Source organism: Scyliorhinus canicula, chromosome 2 (genome assembly GCF_902713615.1).
Source record: "Scyliorhinus canicula chromosome 2, sScyCan1.1, whole genome shotgun sequence".
Classification (NCBI taxonomy): Eukaryota; Metazoa; Chordata; class Chondrichthyes; order Carcharhiniformes; family Scyliorhinidae; genus Scyliorhinus; species Scyliorhinus canicula.
The window spans coordinates 5347377-5375108 of NC_052147.1; the positions used below are offsets into that span (position 1 = coordinate 5347377).

General features: G+C 44.4%; 1 protein-coding gene across 2 annotated transcripts in view; it reads left to right on the forward strand.

Annotated features, from left to right (window-relative positions):
• The window catches only part of jag2b (jagged canonical Notch ligand 2b), a 212022-nt gene that overhangs the window by 95067 nt on the left and 89223 nt on the right, over window positions 1-27732 (forward strand). For both annotated transcript variants that reach the window (XM_038822142.1, XM_038822133.1), the window contains exon 5: window positions 3391-3451. In XM_038822142.1, the coding sequence (XP_038678070.1) occupies window positions 3391-3451 (61 nt within the window). The remainder of the gene's footprint in view (window positions 1-3390; window positions 3452-27732) is intronic.

A 27732-nucleotide genomic window follows, 5' to 3' on the forward strand; every position in this document is an offset into this window, starting at 1 on the left:
GTCCAGAGTAAATAAACATTTTTCATTGACAGGAGAGTCTATCACCGGGGTGGACATAGATTTAAGGTAATTGGCATCAGAAGTCAGATGAGAACTAATTTTATAGCCATTTACCTTTATATAGTACTTTTAATGTAATAAAATGTTCCACAGTGCTTCACAGGAGGGTTATCAAATAAAACTTAACAGTCACAAGGAACTATTGGGGCAGCTCATCAAACTTGGTCCAAGAGATAAGGGCAGGACAGTGGTTAGCACTGTTGCTTCACAACTCCAGGTTCGATTCCCGGCTTGACTATCTGTGCGGAGTCTGCACGTTCTCCCCGTGTCTGCGTGGGTTTCCTCCGTGTGCTCCGGTTTCCTCCTACAGTCCAAAGATGTGCAGGTTTGGTGGATTGGCCATGCTAAATTGCCCTTGGTGTCCAAAAAGGTTGGCTGGGGTTACTGGGTTACGGGGAGGGTGGAGGTGTGGGCTTCGGTGGGATGCTCTTTCCGAGGGCCGGTGCAGACTCGATGGGCCGAATGCCCTCCTTCAGCACTGTAAATTCTATGACGTTTTCAGGAACATAGTCAAGGAGGAGGGAGAAAGTGGGAGATTCAGGGAGAGAATTCCCGAGGTCAGGCCCAAGGTGAAGACCAGTGATAGAGCAGTTAGTGGATGTGCCAAAGGCCAGAATTGGAAGAGGGTATATATCCTGAGGGTGGTAGGGCTTGAGGCATTTCTGTGTGATCTGGAAATCGCACTGCCTGGAGGATTAGTGGAAGTAGATTCCATAAGGGCGGCACGGTAGCACAGTGGTTAGCATTGTTGTTTCACAGCGCCAGCGTCCCAGGTTCGATTCCTGGCTTGAGTCACTGTTTGTGCGGAGTCTGTACGTTCTCCCAATGTCTGCGTGGGTTTCCTCCGGGTGCTCCGGTCTCCTCCCACAAGTCCCAGAAGACGTGCTTGTTAGGTGAATTGGACATGCTGAATTATCCCTCCATGTACCCGAACAGGTGCCGGAATATGGTGACTAGGGGCTTTTCACAGTAACTTCATTGCAGTGTTAATGTAAGCCTACTTGTGACAAAGTAACTTTCAGAAGGGGTAAATATATAAAGAGAAAAAGATTAGCAGGACTTTGGGGCGATGAGACTAATTGGATAGCTCTTTCAAAAAGTTGTTACAGGCATGAAGGGCCGAATGGCCTGCTTCTGTGCTGTGACTTTTATAACTTGCTTGTGATGGATTGAGGATTATACACTAGTAAGACAGAATGTTGCATTATTTCAGCTTTGTACTGGAGACGAGTTATCAACACTAACAAAACCACCACCGATGTGGGGCAGAACAAAACCAAACCTGATCTCTGATCAGTGCTGCATTCGCTAATCACCGTGAATGTGAGGGTTGCAGTCTGTGCCTGCTGCTAAGGAGGTGGTCTTTGGTTGTGAAGCGAAGGATGCTGGACGAACCAGCATCATGCCACCTCTAGTTCATGTATCTATCTGGTAGCCTCATGTTCCTCGACGAATTATCACAAAAAATAGGTTAACAAAGTTGAGACTCTAGAAATAGGTAGGTCAGTGTCAGCTTGGATAAAAATTTGGTTTAAGGATGGAGAATTATTTTAAAATTTAAACCAGGCAGCTTGACCCTGATAGGTTGTGGCATCGCCTTGAGGAATGAACCAGCAAATGGCTGTCACTTCTGTTGTTCAGCTGAAACAGGCACAATGAACGTCCATGTTTTTTCTTTCTGCAAAGAACAGGGCCCGGTGTATTAATATATGTAGTTTCCACTACACACATAGGCATGCGCCACACTGTGAGCCTGGCTGACAATCTTAAATTAGTTGTCAGTGTCATTTTTGGTACACTGAGGATTGTTTAGCAGATGTTGTCTAAGCACGAGCTGGTTGGGGACGGTCTGTACCTTGCCGTTGCGAACAGCAGAAGGGATATGCTGTTTGATACAATCTGCCAGTCCTCGGACGTACAGCCGCCATACTCAGCATCACACTGGCACCAAAATTCATATCCCACATTTGTAATCAGCAGAAGGTATTTTTGGCTTTACGGCAGCACTCTATGAGTGACGCCTCTACCAATCAAAGCCCACTTGCGAACCAATCAGCATTCTCTTCTCACACATATGCAAATGACTTTCATATTGGAATACAGAGTAAACTTACAAAATGTTTCCGTAATTCCAAACTTGGCAGCGTGGCAGACAGTGAGGATGTCACCAGTCCACTGCAATAGGCTAACAGGATGTGCAGATATGGGCAGTGGAAGTCGATGCAGAGAGCCGTGAGCTGATGCGTTTTGGCAGAAGGGGTAGGGAGAGACACAGTAGACTAAGTGACAGTTCTAAAGAGCGCTGCTGGGACAGAGGAACCTGGCTATTCATGTGTACAAATCTTTGAAGGTGATGGGACACATCAAGAGAGTAGCAAAGGCTTGTGGACTTCAAATAGAAGGGTTGAATGTGAAAGCAGAGAGGTTTTGCTGAACCTTTATGAAGCTCTGGCCAGACCACCAGAGTATTGCATCCAGCTAGGGTCACCAGCTTTAGGAAGGGTGTAAGGGCCTTTGAGAGGGTGCAGAGATTTACCAGAATGATTCCGGGGTGGGAGGGATTTGGCTCCAATGTTAGGGCTGTGAAGCTGTAGTTTTTACCCATGGAGCCAAGGCGATCAAAGGAAGATTTCATAAGAGGTGTACAAGATTATGACGGGCTGAATTAAGTAGACATCGAATAGCTACTCACATTAGTTGATGTACAGGACTAGGGGACATTTTGGACAAGAGAGACAGGGGATGTGATTAAATTTTTACACAGGAAGTGGTAATGATCTGAAATTGGCTGCCTGCCAAGGTAATGAAAACAGAAATAATCACTGATTTCAAATGGAAATTCATTGGATAGACCAGGCAAATATTTTTTTGCCGGGCTACAGGGATAATGTGTGGGGATGGTATGGACTGGACTGCTCTACAGAGAGCTGGAATGGATTTGATGGCCAAATGGCCTCCCTTTTTATGCCATTATCATTCTGGCTCCAATTGTTGTTCACTAATCTGAGAAATCATTCTGTGACCTTAAAACACACCCAGGCATGAGGACCAAGTCACCTCGTCCACCAAAACAGGATACGCTAACCACAGATCATGTATCAAATTATTCATGCTCCATCCATCTTTGAGGGGCGGACACATGAGGGCAGAGCGACGCTCTGTTATTGTCAGTTAGGTCATGAGCTTGTGTACAGAATGATCACTTGGGTTGGGTGGTATGTATCCTATGGAAATAGAGGTTGGGTTCTGGGAGATGAGGGAAGGTGATCAAATTAGTTTGACATTTGAAAGAAATGACCACTTCAGAATTTTTCCTTTTCTTTTTTGCAGCTATTTGTAAGCAGGGTTGCCATTCAATCCATGGAATGTGTAAAGTCTCCGGAGAGTGCAGGTGAGTGAGCACCACTCTGGTGTAACGGTTGCTGTAAACCATCTTTTAATTAATTATTACGATTTGTTAATTTGGATGCTTTGTGGTTGCATTACTCCGAAAGAGATCATTGGACAGAGTTTGTAGGCATTAAAAATAAACTCTAAAATGGTACATATTGAATTCATTAATTTGCTCTGTGCGAAGGCGTTGATGTTTTCATGGCGGGGTTGTTCGTAGCAGATGTCCTGAGATTGCTGCTGCTTGTGGTGCTTGAGTCCAGTTTTACTTCACCATAATCAAAATCTGGTCGCGAGCACTTGTGGCCTTGCTCACAGTAAATTGGTGGAATCTCTTTCCTTTACCAGTACAGCGTATTGTACAATATATTTACTAAGGTGAATGACTCGCGGTGAATTATAGAATGTACACAGGACTGAGTGCACCCACAGTGAATTATAGAATGTACACAGGACTGAGCTCACCCACGGTGAATTATAGAATGTACACAGGACTGAGTGCACCCACAGTGAATTAAAGAATGTATACAGGACTGAGAGCACCCACAGTGAATTATAGAATGTACACAGCGGTGAGAGCACCCACAGTGAATTATAGAATATATACAGGACTGAGAGCACCCACAGTGAATTATAGAATGTATACAGGACTGAGAGCACCCACAGTGAATTATAGAATATATACAGGACTGAGAGCACCCACAGTGAATTATAGAATATATACAGGACTGAGAGCACCCACAGTGAATTATAGAATATATACAGGACTGAGAGCACCCACAGTGAATTATAGAATGTATACAGGACTGAACGCCCACGGTGAATTATAGAATGTATATAGGACTGAGCGCACCCACGGTGAATTATAGAATGTATACAGGACTGAGAGCACCCACAGTGAATTATAGAATGTACACAGCGGTGAGAGCACCCACAGTGAATTATAGAATATATACAGGACTGAGAGCACCCACAGTGAATTATAGAATGTATACAGGACTGAGAGCACCCACAGTGAATTATAGAATATATACAGGACTGATAGCACCCACAGTGAATTATAGAATATATACAGGACTGAGAGCACCCACAGTGAATTATAGAATATATACAGGACTGAGAGCACCCACAGTGAATTATAGAATGTATACAGGACTGAACGCCCACGGTGAATTATAGAATGTATATAGGACTGAGCGCACCCACAGTGAATTATAGAATGTATACAGGACTGAGAGAACCCACAGTGAATTATAGAATGTACACAGGACTGAACACCCACAGTGAATTATAGAATGTATACAGGACTGAGAGAACCCACGGTGAATTATAGAATGTATACAGGACTGAGCGCACCCACAGTGAATTATAGAATGTACACAGGACTGAGAGCACCCACAGTGAATTATAGAATGTATACAGGACTGAGAGAACCCACGGTGAATTATAGAATGTATACAGGACTGAGCACACCCACAGTGAATTATAGAATGTATACAGGACTGAGCGCGCCCACAGTGAATTATAGAATGTATACAGGAATGAGCGCGTCCACAGTGAATTATAGAATGTACACAGGACTGAGAGCACCCACAGTGAATTATAGAATGTATACAGGACTGAGAGAACCCACGGTGAATTATAGAATGTATACAGGACTGAGCACACCCACAGTGAATTATAGATGTATACAGGACTGAGCGCGCCCACAGTGAATTATAGAATGTACACAGGACTGAGCGCATCCACAGTGAATTATAGAATGTATACAGGACTGAGCGCACCCATGGTGAATTATGGAATGTATACAGGACTGAGCGCACCAACAGTGAATTATAGAATGTATACAGGACTGAACACCCACAGTGAATTATAGAATGTATACAGGACTGAACACCCACAGTGAATTATAGAATATATACAGGACTGAGAGCACCCACAGTGAATTATAGAATATATACAGGACTGAGAGCACCCACAGTGAATTATAGAATATATACAGGACTGAGAGCACCCACAGTGAATTATAGAATATATACAGGACTGAGAGCACCCACAGTGAATTATAGAATGTATACAGGACTGAACGCCCACGGTGAATTATAGAATGTATATAGGACTGAGCGCACCCACAGTGAATTATAGAATGTATACAGGACTGAGAGAACCCACAGTGAATTATAGAATGTACACAGGACTGAACACCCACAGTGAATTATAGAATGTATACAGGACTGAGAGAACCCACGGTGAATTATAGAATGTATACAGGACTGAGCGCACCCACAGTGAATTATAGAATGTACACAGGACTGAGAGCACCCACAGTGAATTATAGAATGTATACAGGACTGAGAGAACCCACGGTGAATTATAGAATGTATACAGGACTGAGCACACCCACAGTGAATTATAGAATGTATACAGGACTGAGCGCGCCCACAGTGAATTATAGAATGTATACAGGACTGAGCGCGCCCACAGTGAATTATAGAATGTACACAGGACTGAGAGCACCCACAGTGAATTATAGAATGTATACAGGACTGAGAGAACCCACGGTGAATTATAGAATGTATACAGGACTGAGCACACCCACAGTGAATTATAGATGTATACAGGACTGAGCGCGCCCACAGTGAATTATAGAATGTACACAGGACTGAGCGCATCCACAGTGAATTATAGAATGTATACAGGACTGAGCGCACCCATGGTGAATTATGGAATGTATACAGGACTGAGCGCACCAACAGTGAATTATAGAATGTATACAGGACTGAACACCCACAGTGAATTATAGAATGTATACAGGACTGAACACCCACAGTGAATTATAGAATATATACAGGACTGAGAGCACCCACAGTGAATTATAGAATATATACAGGACTGAGAGCACCCACAGTGAATTATAGAATATATACAGGACTGAGAGCACCCACAGTGAATTATAGAATGTATACAGGACTGAACGCCCACGGTGAATTATAGAATGTATATAGGACTGAGCGCACCCACAGTGAATTATAGAATGTACACAGGACTGAGAGCACCCACAGTGAATTATAGAATGTACACAGGACTGAACACCAACAGTGAATTATAAAACGTATAAAGCATTGAGAGCACCCACAGTGAATTATAGAATGTACACAGGACTGAGCGCATCCACAGTGAATTATAGAATGTACACAGGACTGAGTGCACCTACGGTGAATTATAGAATGTATACAGGACTGAGTGCACCCACAGTGAATTATAGAATGTACACAGGACTGAGTGCACCCACAGTGAATTATAGAATTTACACCGGACTGAGCGCACCAACAGTGAATTATAGAATGTACACAGGACTGAACACCCACAGTGAATTGTAGAATGTACACAGGACTGAGCGCACCAACAGTGAATTATAGAATGTACACGGGACTGAGAGCACCCACAGTGAATTATAGAATGTATACAGGACTGAGCGCACCCACAGTGAATTATAGAATGTACACAGGACTGAACACCCACAGTGAATTATAGAATGTACACAGGACTGAGCGCACCAACAGTGAATTATAGAATGTATACAGGACTGAGCGCATCCACAGTGAATTATAGAATGTCCACAGGACTGAGAGCACCCACAGTGAATTATAGAATGTATACAGGACTGAGAGAACCCACAGTGAATTATAGAATGTACACAGGACTGAACACCCACAGTGAATTATAGAATGTATACAGGACTGAGAGAACCCACGGTGAATTATAGAATGTATACAGGACTGAGCGCACCCACAGTGAATTATAGAATGTACACAGGACTGAGAGCACCCACAGTGAATTATAGAATGTATACGGGACTGAGAGAACCCACGGTGAATTATAGAATGTATACAGGACTGAGCACACCCACAGTGAATTATAGAATGTATACAGGACTGAGCGCGCCCACAGTGAATTATAGAATGTATACAGGACTGAGCGCGCCCACAGTGAATTATAGAATGTACACAGGACTGAGAGCACCCACAGTGAATTATAGAATGTATACAGGACTGAGAGAACCCACGGTGAATTATAGAATGTATACAGGACTGAGCACACCCACAGTGAATTATAGATGTATACAGGACTGAGCGCGCCCACAGTGAATTATAGAATGTACACAGGACTGAGTGCATCCACAGTGAATTATAGAATGTATACAGGACTGAGCGCACCCATGGTGAATTATGGAATGTATACAGGACTGAGCGCACCAACAGTGAATTATAGAATGTATACAGGACTGAACACCCACAGTGAATTATAGAATGTATACAGGACTGAACACCCACAGTGAATTATAGAATATATACAGGACTGAGAGCACCCACAGTGAATTATAGAATATATACAGGACTGAGAGCACCCACAGTGAATTATAGAATATATACAGGACTGAGAGCACCCACAGTGAATTATAGAATGTATACAGGACTGAACGCCCACGGTGAATTATAGAATGTATATAGGACTGAGCGCACCCACAGTGAATTATAGAATGTACACAGGACTGAGAGCACCCACAGTGAATTATAGAATGTACACAAGACTGAACACCAACAGTGAATTATAAAACGTATAAAGCATTGAGAGCACCCACAGTGAATTATAGAGTGTACACAGGACTGAGCGCATCCACAGTGAATTATAGAATGTACACAGGACTGAGTGCACCCACGGTGAATTATAGAATGTATACAGGACTGAGTGCACCCACAGTGAATTATGGAATGTACACAGGACTGAGTGCACCCACAATGAATTATAGAATTTACACCGGACTGAGCGCACCAACAGTGAATTATAGAATGTACACAGGACTGAACACCCACAGTGAATTGTAGAATGTACACAGGACTGAGAGCACCCACAGTGAATTATAGAATGTATACAGGACTGAGCGCACCCACAGTGAATTATAGAATGTACACAGGACTGAACACCCACAGTGAATTATAGAATGTACACAGGACTGAGCGCACCAACAGTGAATTATAGAATGTATACAGGACTGAGCGCATCCACAGTGAATTATAGAATGTCCACAGGACTGAGAGCACCCACAGTGAATTATAGAATTTACACCGGACTGAGCGCACCAACAGTGAATTATAGAATGTATACAGGACTGAGAGCACCCACAGTGAATTATAGAATGTATACAGGACTAAGAGCACCCACAGTGAATTATAGAATATATACAGGACTGAGCGCACCCACAGTGAATTATAGAATTTACACCGGACTGAGCGCACCAACAGTGAATTATAGAATGTACACAGGACTGAGCGCATCCACAGTGAATTATAGAATGTACACAGGACTGAGTGCACCCACGGTGAATTATAGAATGTACACAGGACTGAGTGCACCCACAGTGAATTATAGAATTTACACCGGACTGAGCGCACCAACAGTGAATTATAGAATATATACAGGACTGAGAGCACCCACAGTGAATTATAGAATATATACAGGACTGAGAGCACCCACAGTGAATTATAGAATGTACACAGGACTGAAAGCACCCACAGTGAATTATAGAATGTACACAGGACTGAACACCCACAGTGAATTGTAGAATGTACACAGGACTGAGCGCATCCACGGTGAATTATAGAATGTACACAGGACTGAACACCCACAGTGAATTATAGAATGTACACAGGACTGAACACCCACAGTGAATTATAGAATGTACACGGGACTGAGAGCACCCACAGTGAATTATAGAATGTATACAGGACTGAACACCCACAGTGAATTATAGAATGTACACGGGACTGAACACCCACAGTGAATTATAGAATGTACACGGGACTGAACACCCACAGTGAATTGTAGAATGTATACAGGACTGAGTGCACCCAGAGTGAATTATAGAAAGTACACAGGATTGAGAGCCCCACAGTGTATTATAGAATGTATACAGGACTGAGAGAACCCACAGTGAATTATAGAATGTATACAGGACTGAGTGCACCCAGAGTGAATTATAGAATGTATACAGGACTGAGTGCACCCAGAGTGAATTATAGAATGTATACAGGACTGAGCACACCCACAGTGAATTATAGAATGTATACAGGACTGAGCGCACCCATGGTGAATTATAGAATGTATACAGGACTGAACACCCACAGTGAATTATAGAATGTACACAGGACTGAACACCCACAGTGAATTATAGAATGTACACGGGACTGAACACCCACAGTGAATTGTAGAATGTATACAGGACTGAGTGCACCCAGAGTGAATTATAGAAAGTACACAGGATTGAGAGCCCCACAGTGTATTATAGAATGTATACAGGACTGAGAGAACCCACAGTGAATTATAGAATGTATACAGGACTGAGTGCACCCAGAGTGAATTATAGAATGTATACAGGACTGAGCACACCCACAGTGAATTATAGAATGTACATAGGACTGAGCGCACCAACAGTGAATTATAGAATGTACACATGACTGAACACCCACAGTGAATTATAGAATGTACACAGGACTGAGCGCACCAACAGTGAATTATAGAATGTATGCAGGAGTATGTGGACGCTCACTACGTTACAGAATGTGTTCAGGAATATGTGCAGCATACAGCAAGGTTATTCTGACCACCCCTATTCCTTCCCGTAATCTCTACTATTGGGATATCAAAATTTTCATGGACATAATTCTATCACGGTTCACTCGATTGATTCCAGAGGCGAGGGGTTTGTCTTGTGAAAAGAGATTGAGCAGTTTGGGCCTATACTCTCAAGTTCAGAAGAATGAGGGAAGATCCAATTGAAGAGATAATGGTATTGACAAAGTTGACGTGGAGCAGATGCTTTCTCTTGTGAGGCAACCTAGAATGAGAGGTCACGCAGGTAATCATAGTTTTAGGATAAGGGATGGCAGATTTAAAACCGAGATGAGGAAATCTACTTCTCTGAAAGGATCGCAAATCTGTGAAATTTGCTACCCCAGAGTGCGGTGTATGCTGGGACAGTGAGTAAATTTGAGGAGATAGACAGATTTTTAATTAGTAAAAGGTTGAAGGGTTATGGAGAGCGGGGAGGACGGTGGAGTTGAGGCTAAGAGGAGATCAGCCATGATCGTATTGAATGGATGAGCGGGCTCGAGTGGCTGAACTGCTTACTCCTGATCCTCGTTCTTATGTTGTTGTCCTTGCATTAAAATACAGATAATCTAATATTGTAATTGCTGCCTCTTGGCCAGCCTCTGTTCTTGTTTCCTTATCACCCCAGTCCGTGCGATTTACGTTTGCATTGAAGAGGAGGCCATGGCTTTAAACGTCCAGAAATATAAGCTGCTGATGCGACTGTACAGGAACTGTTGACCATTGAGTAATGTTAGAGAAATTGCTCCTTCCCTTTTGGTAGGGTGGCAGATTTCCGTATCTAATATTCAAACTCGTATCGGGCTTCGTAGGTTTGAAGCTTTGTCGTGGTACAGAAGGTCACGTGGGAAAACTTGAGGCGGCATTAATGATGCCCTGGTGTCTTGTACTCCAGGCAGGGTACAACTGTTATAAAATATTATGCATGCACTCCAGGGCTTTTGGTGTCGACTGCCCGTCGTGGCTTGTACAGGACTTGGAAACACTTGCGAACATGTGTCCTCAGGATTTCTAAATGCCACGTGACAAGTCGGCCAAAAATGATCACAAGAGTAACTGAGTCCTGACGAGCTAGGGCTAAAAATATTCTCCTTGCTTATTAAATATAGCCTTCAATAGATGGATATAGTTGAGGCTGCAAATCACAGTGCCAGTAAACAATTTGAGACCCAAGGAAAAGTCATTAGCAGACTTGAATGTGGGGAGGAGGGGGCGAAAATGATGGTTTGGAGCTGGATGGCAGCGTTACGTGTTGCCAATGTGCTATTTTTGTTTGTAGCATTCCTTACCCTCTGCTCCTGGCCTTGTGCCCCTCCTCCTTCAACTTAAAATTACACTTGCATTCATTCGCAGGAGGTGGCTGCACGATCTTGGGTAACACATGCAATCCTTGGCTGATGCTCCTGGTGCATTGCTGAGGAAATGCTGCACTGCCATAGGTGCCCACGTCACTGGAATGAAATGACAAAATGAGACCCTGCCTGCTGCCTCGGTCGATTGCAAAAGATCCCAAAGTTGCTCCTTTGAAGGGCAGGGGAATCCCCGTGGCCTTATCAATATTTATTGCCACAGCTGACATCACTGAAATAGATGAGCTGTCCATTGCCACTTATTGTTAGCGGGGAGTTTTACTGTGCGCAAACTAACTCTTACATTTCACTTTTAAAAGTACCACAGATGTTTGCTTTGTCGACTTTTGAGGCCTCAAAAGAACGAAGAACAATACAGCACAGGAACAGGCCCTTCGGCCCTCCAAGCCTGCGCCGACCATGGTACCTGCCTAAACTAAAACCGTCTGCACTTAGAGTCCGTATCCTTCCATTCCCACCCTGTTCATATATTTGTCTCGATGCCCCTTAAATGCTGCTATCGTGCCTGCTCCCACCACCTCCCCAGGCAGCATGTTCCATATATTTACCACCCTCTGTGTAAAAAAAAAAACTAGCCTCGCACATTTGTTCTATTCCCACGCACTTTAAACCTATGTCCCCTAGTATTTGACTCTCCTTTTTTTTTTAAAATTTAGATTACCCAATTATTTTGTCCAATTAAGGGGCAATTTAGCGTGTCCAATCCACCTACTCTGCACATTTTTGGGTTGTGGGGGCGAAACCCACGCAGACACGGGGAGAACGTGCAAACTCCACACGGACAGTGACCCAGAGCCGGGATCGAACCTGGGACCTCAGCGCCGTGAGGCGGTTGTGCTAACCACTAGGCCACCGTGCTGCCCAGTATTTGACTCTCCTACCCTAGGAAAGAGTATCTGACTATCCACCCTGTCCATGCCATTCATAATCTTGTAGACCTCTATCAGGTCGCACCTCAACCTCCGTCATTCCAGTGACAACAGACCGAGTTTATCTAACACCTACTCATAGCTAATGCCCTCCATACCAGGCAATATCCCGGTCAACCGCTACCGTACCCTCTCCAAAGCATCCACATCTTTCTGGTAGTGTGGCAACCAGAATTGTACACAATATTCCAAATGAGATCTAACTAAGGTCCTGTACAGCTGCAACATGTCCTGCCAACTTTTATATTCAATGTCCCGACCGATGAAGGCCAGCATGATGTACACCGCCTTTTTAAAAAATATACATTTAGAGTATCCAATTAATTTTTTTCCAGTTAAGGGGCAATTTAGCGTGGCCAATCCACCTACCCTGCACATCTTTGGGTTGTGGGGGCGAAACCCAATCAGACACGGGGAGAATGTGCAAACTCCACACGGACAGTGACCCGGGGGCCGGGATCGAACCTGGGACCTTGGCGCCGTGAGGCAGCAGTGCTAACCCAGTGCGCCACCGTGCTGCCCACGTATACCTTCTTGACCACCTCCAAAAAAAGTTCCTCGAAAATCGGGGGTCGCACATGTGCTGACTATAAAAGTGAAGCGTTAACATGGATGGTCATAATCTTGTCGTTCACCACGAGGAGCCTGCTCTGTGTTGTCGTGTCTTAACCTGCCGTGTGTCTTTGCAACACAGCCTCACTCGCCAGCTCAATCCTTGTACCCAGTTATAAGGTACCAGTAAGTTTTTTTTTAATTTAGGGCACCCAGTTATTATTTTTTTTCCAATTAAGGGACAATTTAGCGTGGCCAATTCATATACCCTGCACATCTTTGGGTTGTGGGGGTGAGACCCACGCAGACACGGGGAGAATGTGCAAACTCCACACGGACAGTGACCCAGGGCTGGGATTCGAACCTGGGACCTCAGCGCGGCAGTCCCAATGTTAACCACTGAGCCACATGCCACCCTCAACAGTAAGTTAACACATCCATTTGTGTGGGAAAATATTGAGGCTGACAACAATGAGCACAGCATTGGGGGCCAACATCGTGAATCAAGTATGTGCAAAAACACAATTTTCGGGGCCAAAGAAATCGTTTTTTTTACGCTGCGTCGACTTGCACACTACAGTCTACAGTTCTTCATTGGCTGCAAAGCACTTTTGGGAGAATCGGAGAAAAGGAGCTATGGAAATACTTGTGCAATTGACTTTAGCAACCCTTGCATCGGTCAAAGAAGGGAAACTGGACCAGCACTTCCTGCTCTATCTGCTGATTTCTTGCTGGTGAATGCAAATGTTGGCACAGGAGTGGGCTAGACAGCGATATTTTTTTCCTTCAACCTCGCCCCTGTCACTTCTCCGTTTCGAGGCTTGTGAATGAAAACCAAGGATGGATATAAGGGGAAATCTCTGGGCCTGTGGAACATTCAAAGAAGGGAGTGAGAAAGTGGGTTAATGGAAAGAAAGCTGTTAGGCAAGGCATTGGGGAGGGTGGAGAGGTGATTTACAATGAAACTCCCAACCAGGCCATTCAATCCAACCTATTCATGCCGGTATGTATGCTCCACTTGAGCCTCCCTCAGTTACCTGTCGGGGGGGTCTCTGATTCTGTAGTTACCCAGGAGTTAAATTAGGATTTTTCCGTCTAATGTTTCCTGATAACTTCCCATATGTCCCATGGAACTGGGCAATTGTCATGGAGCGTCTTTGCTGGGGTCCCGATGGGCCATCAGATCCAACTATCTGCAGACTGGAAGATCTGAACCTTTGAATATATTCAAGGCTGCGATGGATAGATTCCTGAACTACTGGGGAGTGGAGGCCAAGATAAGATCAGTTGTGATCTTCTTGAATGGCGGAGCAGCTTCCAGATGCTGTACGGTCCACTCTTGATCTTGATGTGTACTTACTCAGCTGGGATGGTTTTCCTTGGAGCAGAGAAGATTAAGGGCAAATTTTTAGTAAAGGTGCTGAAAAATAACGAATGGTTTTGAAAGATTAAATAAGAAGACACTGTTTCCACTGGCAGGTTGGTCGGTAACCAGGGGAGACAGATTTAAGATAAAGGGAACAAGAACCAGAAGCGAAATGGGAGAGAGTTTTTAATGCAACGACCCCTGATCTGCAATGCACTGCCTGAAAGGTCATGGAAGCAGTTTTGGGCGTAACTTTCAAAAGAAGATACTTTGGAAATTGCAGGGTAGTAGGGAAGGGGCACTGGAATGGTACTAATTGCAAAGCACTTTCAACGAGCTGCCACAGGCATGAGCCAAATGACCTCATTGTGTGATGTAGGAGTCTGTGGCAAGCCATGAAATCTATGGACTTTTTTCCCCTCGAACCACACCAAGGGCCGTGAGCTTCACACAACGCGATGGTGGAGACTGAAAACAGCACGAGCTTACACGCCATTGCACCTTTATGCACCACCTTGAGCAAGTGTGACTTTGCAACGGGGTTGCCATAGCAACACGATCCTTTATTTTGTGCGGGCAAGCTGTAGAAACACAGGTTTATCCTAATGCTGCTGAGACCAGAGCCCCTGACCATGTGTGCGTTTCTACTCCCAGGTGGTGATAACAGGAAAGTTTGAACTTTGAACTCTGGGTGACTTTGGTTGTGTTTTACCGGATCAATAAAATGCAGTTTCACCAAGTTCTGTCTGTTTCAGTTGATGGATTTTAATTTTTTTTGCAGAAGTTGGTTTGCTTTATGCCTTGTTAAAGTCTCAACATTTCAAAGTGCTTCACGTTCAGTGACTGTAATGTAGCAAATGTGGCAGCTGCCGCAAGACCCTGCAGACTCTTAATTTAATTTTGCTGATGTCGGGGGCGTGTGATGTGCATCTTGACCTGACCATCAGGGCTATTCCCAAGAAAGAGCAACTAAAATGTCTTTCTACAGTGTCTCATTGCAGAATGTTTCATACCCAATGAATAGTTTTTGAAATACAAGTACAATGTCTCGAATCTGGCTATCTGAAAACCAGCGATATCCAAAAACTGGACGTTTTTTTTTCAGGTTGCCTTGTGTGAATCTTAATTGTTATTAGTTGAGTAAAATAACTTGGCTGGGTGCTACAATGGCGGCATCTATTTAGTGGCTTCAGGCGCGTGTTTTATTTCCACGCTCAAGAGTGACCAGTGACCCGTCCCAAACCTTCAGACCCAATACCGACACTGACCTGGTTCTGAAGTTGCTGGTTTTAAGAAACGACCTGTACAAATAAAGCTGTATGATTCTGTTACTGAATGTCGGCATCTTTCCAAGTAAAATTTTGATTGCCATTCCCCTTCCAGTGACTAACGGCTGACACCCAAGCAGCTATTGAGTACTTGGTCAAATGGTCACTGTGTGAGAACTGGAGTGTTGGGTTTGACACGGTTTCACCACAGCGTCGCTGAACCAAATCCTGTCTTGACACCAGCGCAATTCAAAAGTATTAGAACAGAATGGCTGCCCGCTGTATTCTTATTCCATGTTCCAGCTAGTAACGAGGAACAGGAAACTGATCCTTCTCTTCCTCTCCTCCCCCTCCCACCCCAATCCCTCTGTATTAGAGTGACACGGTAGCGCAGTGGTTAGCACTACTGCTTCACCACGCCAGGGACCCGGGTTCGATTCCCGGTTTGGGTCACTGTCTGCATGTTCTCCCTGTGTCTGTGTGGGTTTCCTCCGGGTGCTCCGGTTTCCCCCTACAAGTCCCGAAAGACATGCTGTTAGGTGAATTGGGCATTCTGAATTCTCCCTCTGTGTACCCGAACAGGCGCTGGAATGTGTCGACTAGGGGCTTTTCACAGTAACTTCATTGCAGCGTTAATGTAAGCCAACTTGTGACACTAATAAAGATTATATATAAAAATTCATGGGCTGGGGCACAATTAAAGATCTAATTTAATGGTTTGACATAAGCATGACCTCTAGGCGATGGACTATAGATTTGAACTGAAGGGGATGTTTGTGGGAAGAGGGATGGTGTTGGAAGATGAACAAATATTTAGAAAGAATATTACACTGTGTGGCCTATTCAGCACATTATGCCTGAATGTTTTTTTTTGAAAGAGCTATGCAACTAATTCCATTTCCCTTGCTTTCTTCATAGTCCTGCAACTGTATTTATCCAGGAGCATTTTTGAAAAGTAATTACCTTGAATCTATTTTCCCTGGTTATTCCTGCTACTGGAAACGGGTTTTCCTTATTTACTCCATCAAGCCCGTCACAATTTTAGATACCTTTATTCGGTGTCGTCTTAACCTTTTCTGTTCTAAGGAGAGCAAACCCTAGCTCTGCTCATCTCACCGTGTGAGCTGAAGTCCTTCATCATTGGTGAGTCTCCTCTGCATCCTCCCCTGAGGCTGTTATAATTATCTCACATATGGATGGGGTAAATTTGGACCTGTATCTAGAGAGCCAATAGCGGTAGATAGTGTTGCCTGAGTACGTTAGAGAGAGAGGGGGTTAAGGATATGACGAGATGGGCAAGGATTTAATTTGGTTTCGTGACTAGAGTTTCAGCGCCATGGCAAATCAAAGGTTAAAAACACAGAATAATAATCTAGAATAATCTTTATTATTGTCACAAGTAGGCTTACATTGACACTGCAATGAAGTTACTGTGAAAAGTCCCTAGTCGCCACATTCCAGCGCCTGTTTGGGTACACGGAGGGAGAATTCAGAATGTCCAATTCACTTGAGAAGCACGTCTTTCGGGACTTGTGGGAGGAAACCAGAGGAAACCCACGCAGACACGGAGAACCTTGACATAAGCATGACCTCTAGGCGATGGACTATAAATTTGAACTGAAGGGGATGTTTGTGGGAAGAGGGATGGTGTTGGAAGATGAACAAATATTTAGAAAGAATATTACACTGTGTGGCCTATTCAGCACATTATGCCTGAATGTTTTTTTTGAAAGAGCTATGCAACTAATTCCATTCCCCTTGCTTTCTTCATAGTCCTGCAACTGTAATAATCTAGGAGCATTTATATGAGGCCATTTGGGCCATCCATTCTATACCGATGGTTTGCTAAGCCAATCTGAAGCCAATCACTGTGCTCCAATGATCTCCCCAGTAGTCCTGTATCTTCCTCTCTTTTCAAGTATTTGTATTTATCTAATTTCCCCAGCATTGGCTTCTGCCTCGAGTACTTCATGTGGCAGACTCCCATGTTCATAGAGCCCTCCATGTCAAGAAATTTCTCCTCACTCTGTCATAGTTTTAATTGACCCTCCCTCACATCAAGCAAAGCACCGCAGCTTAAGGATTCAACCTGTTGTGAACATGTGAAAATGGTCAGGAAAAGATCATTTGGTCCGTTTGACTGGAGCATTATGACTAGCCACTGCCTTACCTCTTGCTCCACACCTCCCCACAGCCATATAACCTTAACCAAAAACAAAACACCAGGTAGGGATAAATCTCTGGAAAATTCCTCTCTGGCACTGTCAGGTGATTGAAACCAATCCAGGTTCTTTTCCATAATCTTAAAGACCTTTAACTCTCATCTTTCTTTGTGGATTAATTTCCAATAAACCTGGTACTAATTGTGTATCTTGATTATGCAAACGGAGGCCATTTCAGTGTGCCTGGCTGGACTGAAATATTCCCCGCAATGTATAAAGTGCCAAAAATGCTAAATATAAAACAAATCTGATATATTTGCAGAAACCAATCAAGCTGCTTGAGTAGACTTTTAAGATGTCTCACTTTTTTTTGAGTTTGTCAAACTTGCTGCACACTCCCTACCCGCTATTGATTGATTTAAATGGTATCCAGCCCATTATCAAACTGCTCCTTTTTGGCGTGTGTCGCTCCTCGTGTTCAAGCCTGCTTGTGAACATTCAATTGACATGCTTTCCACAGAGAGTAATAGCCCTTGCTGAAAATACCTTGTGGAATGCTTTCATGTCAACAGCGGATTAAGGTGCGAGTCGACTCTGGAGGAGGAAGTTGGTGGAGTAAGTGAGCAGCCTGTCCTGTACCAGCATGTTGCAGCTGCATTCCTGAAGAGAGTCTTTATAAGAACGAAAAAGAAAGGGGTTGGAAGTCAGTGGAGGGAGCGGTTATCGGGTAGGCACCCTTGTTAACTCTTAAGTGACTAGCACAGGTTTTAACCATACTCTCTGCTTCGCGTTTGATCCTCTACTCCTACCCTCTCCCATGATGATGTTCATGTTGGCACATCTCAGCTTTCGTTTGATGCTGCAGGGACACCCCTTTTCCCCAGTATAGTTACCATGTGGAACTCGTTACCACGGGGAATAGCATAGACGTGGTCAAGAGAAACTTCAAGGATTATGCTAGGGTTAGAAGAAGTGAAACAGGAGAAAGCATATGTGTTGGGGCTGAATGGTCTATTTCTATGTTCAAATCCTATCAAATTCGAAAGCAACTTTTACCTTCCACAATGCTTTTTTTTCTCTTTTTTAAAATAAATTTAGAGTACCCAATTATTTTTTTCCAATTAAGGGGCAATTTAGCATGGCCAATCCGCCTAGCCTGCACATCTTTAGGTTGTGGGGGCGAAACCCACGCAAACACGGGGAGAATGTGCAAACTCCACATGGACAGTGACCCAGGGCCCGGATCAAATCTGGGACCTCGGCGCCGTGAGGCTGCAGGGCTAATCCACTGCGCCACCATGTTGCCCCACAATGCTTTTTGATTGGATTTGTTTATTGTCACGTGCACCGAGGTACAGTGAAAAGTATTTTTCTGCGAGCAGCTCAAACACATCATTTAGTACATGAAAAGAAAAGAAAATACATAATAGGGCAACACAAGGTACACAATGCAAATACATAGACACTGGCATTGGGTGAATCATACAGGAGTGTAGTATTAATCAGATTGGTCCATAAGAGGGTCGTTTAGGAGTCTGGTAACAGCGGGGAAGAAGCTGTTTATGAGTCTGTTAGTGCGTGTTCTCAGACTTTTGTATCTCCTGTCCGATAGAAGAAGTTGGAAGAGTGAGTAGGCCGCATGGGAGGGGTCTTGGATTATGCTGCCCACTTTCCCCAGGCAGAGGGAGATGTAGATGGAGTCCATGGATAGGAGGCAGTTTTGTGTGATGGACTGGGCTCTGTTCCCGACTCTCTAAAATTTCTTGCAGTCTTCGGCCGAGCAGTTGCCATACCAGGCTGTGATGCAGCCAGATGGGATGCTTTCTATTTTTAAATAAATTTAGAGTACCCAATTAATTTTTTCCAATTATGGGGCAATTTAACATGGCCAGTCCACCTACCCTGCACATCTTTGGGTTGTGGGAGCAAAACCCACGCAAACACAGGGAGAATATGTGAACTCCACACGGACAGTGATCCAGAGCCGGGATCGAACCTGGGACGCAGTGCCGTGGGGCAGCAATACTAACTACTGCGCCACCGTGCTGCCCAGATAGGATGCTTACTATGGTGCATTTGTAAAAGTTGGTAAGAGTCAGTGTGGACATGCCAAATTTCCTTAGTTTCCTGAGGAAGTATAGGCACTCTTGTACTTTCTTGGTGGTAGCACGACGTGGATGGACCAGAACAGAATTCGAGATTGACTCTGCCTTTGCATGACGCCTATGTATAATAATAATAATCTTTATTATTGTCACAGGGAGGCTTACATTAACACTGCAATGAAGTTACTGTGAAAAGCTCCCAGTCACCACATTCCGGCGCCTGTTCGGGTACGCAGAGGGAGAATTCAGAATGTCCAATTCACCTAACAAGCACGTCTTTCGGGACTGTGGGAGTAAACCGGAGCACCCGGAGGAAACCCACACAGACACGGGGAAAACGTGCAGACTCCGCACGGACAGTGATCAGAGCCAGGAATTGAACCTGGGACCCTGGCGCTGTGAAGCAACAGTGCTAACCTCTGTATTACTATATGTGACCTGCCGAACAGAAGCCACCAGGTAGTGATGAGCAGGACAAGTGACAATAAATTATTTTCCCGGGCTGCACGGTGGCGCAGTGGTTAGTATTGCTGCCTCACGGCACTGCGTCCCAGGTTCGATCCCGGCTCTGGATCACTGTCCGTGTGGAGTTCACATATTCTCCATCACCACCCCCAGGGCAGTGGGTTAGCCCTGTTGCCTCACAGCGCCGAGGTCCCAGGTTCAATTCCTGGCTCTGATCACTGTCCGTGTGGAGTTTGTACATTCTCCCCGTGTCTGTGTGGGTTTCGCCACCACAACCCAAAGATGTGCAGAGTAGGTGGATTGGCCACGCTAAATTGTCCCTTAATTGGAAAAAATAAATTGGGTACTCTAAATTTTAAAAAATAAATAACTAAATTATTTTACCACTGGGGCTTTGTAGCTAACCTCCTGTGTTAAGTTGCAGTTCATTTTCTGTGTGGCCTTTCTTGTCCTCGGAGTATTTTACAACCATTGGAATACTTTGAGCAGGATTGTGATAATGAGTAGCTCAACTACTTCAGCAATGTTAATTTGAGGAGAAATATTGGTCAGCACACTGGAGTTAAATCCTTTTCTGTTGGGTTGTGAGATCTGCCATGACCACTTTACAGGGCAGGTCGGGCCTCTCATGCCATTACTAACAGTGCAGCACCCCATCAGTATTGCAGTGAAGTGTCAGCCTGGATTATGGACTCCATTCTCTGGAGTGGGGCTTGAACCCACAAGCTTCTGACTCCAGAGGCAAGAATGTTACTCGGGGCGCCACCTACACACTTTTGACAGAGTTGTCTGAGGACCGCAGTTCTGGAAATGGAGACTGGCCCTAATTGTCGTGAAGAAAAATAAACTGCACAATTTCTCCCATGTTACACAATTTCAAACCGCTTTTAGTTTCATGTCCTCTGGTAGTGCATTGCTTAACCCATTCCTTTGAACATTAAAACAATACAGCACAGGAACAGGCCTTTCGGCCCTCAAAGTCTGTTCCGGTCATGGTACCAACCTTGGCCAAACCCCTCTGCACTTCCTTGCGCCATATACCCATCCTATCTATGTATAAAGAACAAAGAAAAGTTCTGTGTTTATTTCCAAGGGTAACCAGATTATACTAAATAATCATGCTGTGGAACTGTCCATCAAGGTATTATTGGAAGAAATGGAATCCTTTAGTGTCCTGATTTTTAAAAGAATCTGTGTCAACGCCCTTGGGTACAGCTTGCAAAGGGGCAAATATGAACATAGAACATAGAAAAATACAGCACAGAAAAGGCCCTTCGGCCTACCATGTTGTGCCGAACTTTTGTCCTAGATTAAGAACAAATTAATCTACACCCCATCATTCTACCGTAATCCATGTATCTATCCAATAGCCGCTTAGAACATAGAACATAGAACAGTACAGCACAGAACAGGCCCTTCGGCCCTCAATGTTGTGCCGAGCCATGATCATCCTACTCAAACCCACGTATCCACACTATACCCATAACCCAACAACCCCCCCCCCTTAACCTTACTTTTTTTATTAGGACACTACAGGCAATTTAGCATGGCCAATCCACCTAACCCGCACATCTTTGGACTGTGGGAGGAAACCGGAGCACCCGGAGGAAACCCACGCACACAGGGGGAGGACGTGCAGACTCCACACAGACAGTGACCCAGCCGGGAATCGAACCTGGGACCCTGGAGCTGTGAAGCATTTATGCTAACCACCATGCTACCCTGCTGCCCAGCTTGAAGGTCCCTAATGTTTCCGACTCATCTACTTCCACAGGCAGTGCATTCCATGCCCCCACTACTCTCTGGGTAAAGAACCTACCTCTGACATCCCCCCTATATCTTACACCGTTCACCTTAAATTTATGTCCCCTTGTAATGGTTTGTTCCACCCGGGGAAAAAGTCTCTGACTGTCTATCTATTCCCCTGATCATCTTATAAAAAACCTATGCTATATAATGTTTGTGGGCTCAGAGTTCATGGAAAAGCTTCTTTTTTCTCTGCTTTGTCTCGTTTGAATTCAGAAATAATCCTGACCACAGACAAATTGGCTGCTGGGTTTCCTACATTACAGAAGTGGCTGCACTTCAAAAGAACAACTTAAATTGCAGTGCCAGGAGTTAGACCTGAGATTTTGGGCAGAATTCGATCCATGAGCCATACTTATTCCAGGTGTTCCTGCGATCCTATCTTCACCTGGTTGACAGTCTGGCATTTCTGTTCAAAGTGATCTCCGTTTCCTGTTGCACCTTGTCTGAGAAAGGAGGAGGAAGCAATGAAGACGCAGGAGGAAAATAATGATTGTGTTTTAGATTAACTGATAATTCTTCCAATGTTGAGTCTCCTTGAGCCCTTGTCACTGGTAATACTGTGTGGGTCGAAGGTGTGTTTAGCTGTGGCTCACTGTCACAAGTTTGCATCTGAATCAGAAGGTTGTACTTTGAAGTCTCACTCCAGAGACATGTTATGGGCTAATACTGTAGTGCTACTAAAGGAGTGCTGTACTGTCTGACTAGCCACCTTTTAGATCAGACATTAAACCCAGGCTGTATCTGCACCTCAAACAGATGTGAAATATTCCATGACACACTTTCAAAGCAGAGCAAGAAAGTTCTCCTGCAAATTTTTATCCCTTTAGTAACATATTTTGAAAACAGAGTATGATCTAGTCATGGGTCTTGTGTGGGACGGTAACTATATGTGAAATGGTTGCCCCGTGCTCTAAATTACAGCAGTGACTACATTCCCAATTGCTCATCAATGACTGTAAAGTACTTTGGGGTTTTCTGGGATTGCAAAGGTGTTATTTACATCAGGCCGGTCTTTATAAACGCTTTCATCAATCTATTTCACACCGTCATGATAAGGAGAACCGAGTACTCAGGCCTGCTAGAGTGCCTTCTGGCATGGTGCGCTGTGCCAAGTTATCACCAGTGTCCGGTATACTTCAGTCTGGGATGTGATCCTTGTTTTTCAATGCACATCATAACTGTACTGAACCATTTGCAAGTGCTCCACCATGCCCAAGAACAAGGCTAAATAAGAAGTCTTACAACACCAGGTTAAAGTCCAACAGGTTTGTTTCAAACACGAGCTTTCGGAGCACTGCTCTGAAAGCTGGTGTTTGAAACAAACATGTTGGACTTTAACCTGGTGTTGTAAGACTTCTTACTGTGCTCACCCCAGTCCAACGCCGGCCTCTCCACATCAAGGCTAAATAAAGCACTGACTATATTTGTCTCTGATAATACAACTGTGTTTATACTCCCTATTTTCCACGTGTTTCCTTTTCTCCTGTCGATGACCCCTTCTCATCATTCTAAAGAAACATGTGCCAAGTTTTTTTTTGTTGTTTTTATTTTTAAATGTACTTAAACCTTTTCTGTGTTGAAAGAAGGCTGGAATGATGGAACTCCCATGAGCAGGGCTGCCTTCTACCACCCCAGTAGCATGATAGGATTATTTGCTAAACAACACAATGAATCTCTTCATCAATGAGGCTACAACAGACCCAGATCTGAGGCTAGGAATACCCATGGGAGCCATGGGTCCCAAATCACCTATTTCTCCTCTGAGACATTCTGCTCAACACACTTTGTGTCTCAAATTACTGATCCACTGTAACCCAATGTGTTGGTTTCTGAAAGAAAGCAATCTGATTTGCATTTGAATCAATCAATCCTATCACGATCTACTTTATGGAAAGCCTTTTGCAAGTTGAGGTTTACTATGTCTTGAGGCAGTCTATGTGGGCTGTAATTTCCTCGAAACAAAACTGAGTTTCGTCAGGCAGGATCTTCCCCTTCTGAGCAATATGAATTAATAATTGAATGCCACATATCCAAGTTTGCTGATATGAAGTGAAGTTGATAAGTAAGCTGTTGGGGGTTGGGGGGGGGGGGGGGGGGGGGTGGGGGGGGGGGTGGGGGGATACAGTCAGTAAAGAGCTATAGACTGGTTAATGTGAGGTGATTCACTTTGGTAGGAAGACTAGAACAGCAGAATATTTTTTCAATGAAACTCTGGATATATTTCATCATGTAGAAACGGCAAGCAATGGTATGGTGACCGGTTTAGCTCAGTTGGCTGGACGGCTGCTTTGTGATGCAGAGTGAGGCCAACTGCGTGGGTTCAATTCCCGTACCAGCTGACTGAGGTTATTCGTGAAGGCCCCGCCTCCTCAAACTTGCTCCGTGCCTGAGGTGTGGTGACCCTCGGGTTAAATCACCGCCATTAAGGGCAGCACGGTGGCACAGTGGTTAGCATTGCTGTCTCACGGCGCCGAGATCCCATGTTCTATCCCAGCTCTGGGTCTATGTCCGTGTGGAGTTTGCACATTCTCCCTGTGTCTGCGTGGGTTTCACCCCCACAACCCAAAGATGTGCAAGGTAGATGAATTGAACATGCTAAATTGCCCCTTAATTGGAAAAAATTAATTAGGTACTCTAAATTATCACCGCCAGTCAGCTCGCCCCCTCACAGGGGAAAGCAGCCTATGGTCATCTGGCACTATGGCCATTTTACTTTACTGCGCATGGTTTCGATCTCCATATCTAAAGAACGATATACTTCCTTTAAATGGGGTGCAATGAAGATTCACTGGGATGGGAAGGCTGTCTCGTGAGGAGAGAAAGAGAGCAGAATGGGCCTCTGCACTTTGGAGTTCAGAAGGTTGAATGGTAACAGAATCCAGTGTTATGGGGATAAGGAAGGAAACTGGAGTTCAGAGTTATCACGTCAGGTCAGTCATGATCTCTGTGGTGGAGACTCGATGGGCCAAATGTCCTCCCTCTGCCCCCATGTCTTATGCTCTTATGGTGATTGTGTTGTCACATGTAATGCTGAGAGGACTTGATAGGGGAGAAGCTGGGAGGATGTTCCCCTGGTTGGAGAGTCTAGGACATGAAAACATTTTGCCATCTTTCAGGAAGAGGGGGTCATTATCCTAAACCGCAGATTCCTCATTCTGAGACAGAGATGCAAAATCTCCTCATTCAGTGTTGTAAATCTTTGAAATTCGCTGCCCCAGAGAGCTTCGAATGCTCCGTTGTTTTGAGTATATTCAAGGCTTGAGATGGATAGATTTTTAGATTCTGAAGCAATCTAAGGATATGGGGATTGGGCAGGAAGGTGAGTGGAGATCAAAATGAACCCATATCCTTATTGTATACCAGAGACGGCTCGGGGCTGTGTGGTCTATGATCTGAATCCATGCTGGCCACTGTCAGCTTGGTTATTATACAAGATATAATAAAAGAATATAATCAGGAATAAAAGAATGACTATCAGGAATAAAAGAATGACTAGGGTAAGAGTAGGGCCAGTCAAGGACAGTGGTGGGAAGTTGTGTGTGGAGGCTGAGGAGATAAGCGAGATACTAAATGAATACTTTTCGTCAGTATTCACTCAGGAAAAAGATAATATTGTGGAGGAGAATGCTGAGACCCAGGCTATTAGAATAGATGGCATTGCGGTGCGTAGGGAAGAAGTGTTGGCAATTCTGGACAAGGTGAAAATAGATAAGTCCACGGGGCCTGATGGGATTTATCCTAGGATTCTCTGGGAAGCCAGGGAAGAGATTGCTGAGCCTTTGGCTTTGATTTTTATGTCATCATTGGCTACAGGAATAGTGCCAGAGGACTGGAGGGTAGCAAATGTGGTCCCTTTGTTCAAGAAGGGGAGTAGAGATAACCCCGGTAACTATAGGCCGGTGAGCCTCACGTCTGTTGTGGGTAAAGTCTTGGAGAGGATTATAAGAGATACGATTTATAATCATCTAGATAGGAATAATATGATTAGGGATAGTCAGCATGGTTTTGTGAAGGGTAGGTCATACCTCACAAACCTTATCGAGTTCTTTGAGAAGGTGACTGAACAGGTAGACAAGGGTAGAGCAGTTGATGTGGTGTATATGGATTTCAGTAAAGCGTTTGATAAGGTTCCCCACGGTCGGCTATTGCAGAAAATACGGAGGCTGGGGATTGAGGGTGATTTAGAGATGTGCATCAGAAATTGGCTAGTTGAAAGAAGACAGAGGGTGGTGGTTGATGGCAAATGTTCAGAATGGAGTTCAGTTACGAGTGGCGTACCACAAGGATCTGTTCTGGGGCCGTTGCTGTTTGTCATTTTTATAAATGACCTAGAGGAGGGCACAGAAGGTTGGGTGAGTAAATTTGCAGACGACACTAAAGTCAGTGGAGTTGTAGACAGTGTGGAAGGATGTTGCAGGTTACAGAGGGACATAGATAAGCTACAGAGCTGGGCTGAGAGGTGGCAAATGGAGTTTAATGTAGAGAAGTGTGAGGTGATTCACTTTGGAAAGAATAACAGGAATGCGGAATATTTGGCTAATGGTAAAATTCTTGGCAGTGTGGATGAGCAGAGGGATCTCGGTGTCCATGTACATAGATCCCTGAAAATTGCCACCCAGGTTGATAGGGTTGTGAAGAAGGCCTATGGTGTGTTGGCCTTTATTGGTAGAGGGATTGAGTTCCGGAGCCATGAGGTCATGTTGCAGCTGTACAAAACTCTGGTACGGCCGCATTTGGAGTATTGCGTACAGTTCTGGTCGCCTCATTATAGGAAGGACGTGGAAGCTTTGGAACGGGTGCAGAGGAGATTTACCAGGATGTTGCCTGGTATGGAGGGAAAATCTTATGAGGAAAGGCTGATGGACTTGAGGTTGTGTTCGTTAGAGAGAAGAAGGTTAAGAGGTGACTTAATAGAGGCATACAAAATGATCAGAGGGTTAGATAGGGTGGACAGTGAGAGCCTTCTCCCGCGGATGGAGGTGGCTAGCACGAGGGGACATAGCTTTAAATTGAGGGGTAATAGATATAGGACAGAGGTCATAGAACATAGAACAGTACAGAGGTAGGTTTTTTACACAAAGAGTGGTGAGGCCGTGGAATGCCCTACCTGCAACAGTAGTGAACTCGCCAACATTGAGGGCATTTAAAAGTTCATTGGATAAGCATATGGATGATAATGGCATAGTGTAGGTTAGATGGCCTTTAGTTTTTGACTTCCCATGTCGGTGCAACATCGTGGGCCGAAGGGCCAGTACTGCGCTGTATCGTTCTATGTTCTATGTTCTAAGATGATACTTTTTATTGTTAATGGATTCTGCTACTTCACATGGAATAGGGGTGAAGTACTGGCTCAGTACAGCACACAGTGTCTCTCTTTGCATTCGAGGACTCAAACCTGGAATGGCACTTGAGGTTCCTCCATCCTAACCTGAAAAGTGCTCAAAGGACTACCCTAGTACAAGGGTTTCCATTTCCCCACTTGTCTTGAGACCTTGAAGGGAGATTGTCACTTTAGCCCAAAGGTATGCTGTGGTTCTTTGCCCACTAGAAACCGTTGAACCTACTGAAACAACTTATATTTCTACAG